The following is a 1,593-nucleotide window of genomic DNA, read 5'->3' as shown; positions in this document are numbered from 1 at the left end:
CTCATGCTGTCCATTACCCGCCTGAACCCCGGGCCTTCCTGCCGCTCTGTGAACTCTGTGCACATCCATCGCCCGCGACGATACGATTCCCCCCGGCCTCCGCCGCCGGCTCCGCTCACTAGTCTCACCACCCTGAACCTGGAGGAAGACCCCGCCCCCTGCCCGCCATCGAGGGAGACATACTTCCTCTTCAGAGAGGGTGTGGTTGGCTGGGAGGAGCTTCCCTGAGGGCTGCAGAGGGGGGACTGCAGAGAGACCTCTGATTGGATGATGGGCAGGACAGCGCTAGGAGACAATTGGTCTGCTGGACTCTGGTTCACCTCTGAAGTCACGCTGGTGATCTGAAAGCCACTCCTCTTTTTACCACCACTCATTCTCACGCACACACTCCACAGGCTCACTGACACACAGCAGAGTACACCAGTTAATGTGGTTTATGGGGACATTTCAGAGACACAAACTTAAAAAATTAAACACAATTAAGAATAAACATGGATTTTTGATCTACAGAGGAGGAGCTTAGGGGTCAAAGTTCAGCTTTAACCACAGTCCAGTGTGAAGACACCTGACAGGTACGCCTCCTGACATTCACTGCTGTTTATGTCCAAACAGGACACACTGAGCATGTGCACGTGTGTTGATCCGCATCCTGGGGACGTAGCCTCACAATAAACACAGGTGGTCTACATCAGTGGACTAAGTCGTCAGATGCACAGACCTCTGGTACGTCCACATAAAGCACAAAAACTAACACACACAATACACTCGAAGTCCTCAGAGAAGCATGTACACACCCAGGTCCCCGTAGAGCACAAAAACCAACACAGTGTGTGGAGGCAGAGGTCCGAGTTAAAGCAGTAACGTGTCTCACCCCTCGTGCAGTCTGTCTGTCCAGAAGAGTGCACCGCCCTGCAGATCCCACTCTGCTTCTTCTCTACTTCCTGTTCACTCCACCCTGCTCAGCTGTGTTGCTTCAGACTGTTGCACAACATGACTGTGTGTGTGTGTGTGTGTGTTTTTTTAGGTTCTGCAGGGTTTAACCCTTCACTCTCCGGGTCAGGTGAGGCACTCGGAGTTCTCAGAGCTGTGCTGTGATTGGCTAGCTGAGTTAAGGTGGACCACGTGATAATGATGATGTTGGTTTCTGAACATGAAGGTGTGTCCACAGACTTTTGGTCACTTTGCTAACTGACCCTCAAAGCCTGAAACACCGCTTCAACAAAACTTTGAGCTTTAATAAAACAGCAATAAAACATAAATGACAGCTTTTGTAAACAAAGTTTTACTTATTGATTCTTGGTTGTATGTAAGAAACAGTGAGACCAGCTCCCACCTGTTTTATTTTGATTGCACTTCCTGTGTTTCACTTACATTTTTACTTCATAACATAAAGCCATATTTGTTTTTGCTGAGCAGTTTAATTCTGATGTTGTGTCTGTACTCCAGATGATACTAGTTACTGGAGATCTCAGCATACGAGTATCTCATGGTGCAGACGGTTCTGCAGGGACGATAACTTAAAAAACAGCTTTAATGGTGATGTTCACCCTGCCTGGGATAAAGTTACCGGGGCCCCGACCCGGAGCCAGACCC

At 49.0% G+C, this 1,593-nt stretch overlaps 1 protein-coding gene across 1 annotated transcript in view; it reads right to left on the bottom strand.

Moving 5' to 3' along the window:
• Window positions 1-1,587, bottom strand: part of zgc:153012 (uncharacterized protein LOC777626 homolog) — a gene marked incomplete at its 3' end in the record, with an annotated part of 2,697 nt that extends 1,110 nt beyond the window's left edge. Inside the window, 2 exon segments of the mRNA XM_042217037.1 lie at window positions 1-400; window positions 872-1,587. Of these exon segments, the coding sequence (XP_042072971.1) occupies window positions 1-374 (374 nt within the window).
• Between the last annotated feature and the right edge of the window lie 6 nt (window positions 1,588-1,593).

This window comes from Haplochromis burtoni, unplaced genomic scaffold (assembly GCF_018398535.1).
Source record: "Haplochromis burtoni strain Fernald_Lab_line unplaced genomic scaffold, NCSU_Asbu1 Contig_1532, whole genome shotgun sequence".
NCBI classification, from domain to species: Eukaryota; Metazoa; Chordata; class Actinopteri; order Cichliformes; family Cichlidae; genus Haplochromis; species Haplochromis burtoni.
This window is presented reverse-complemented; position numbering and strand designations above follow the sequence as displayed.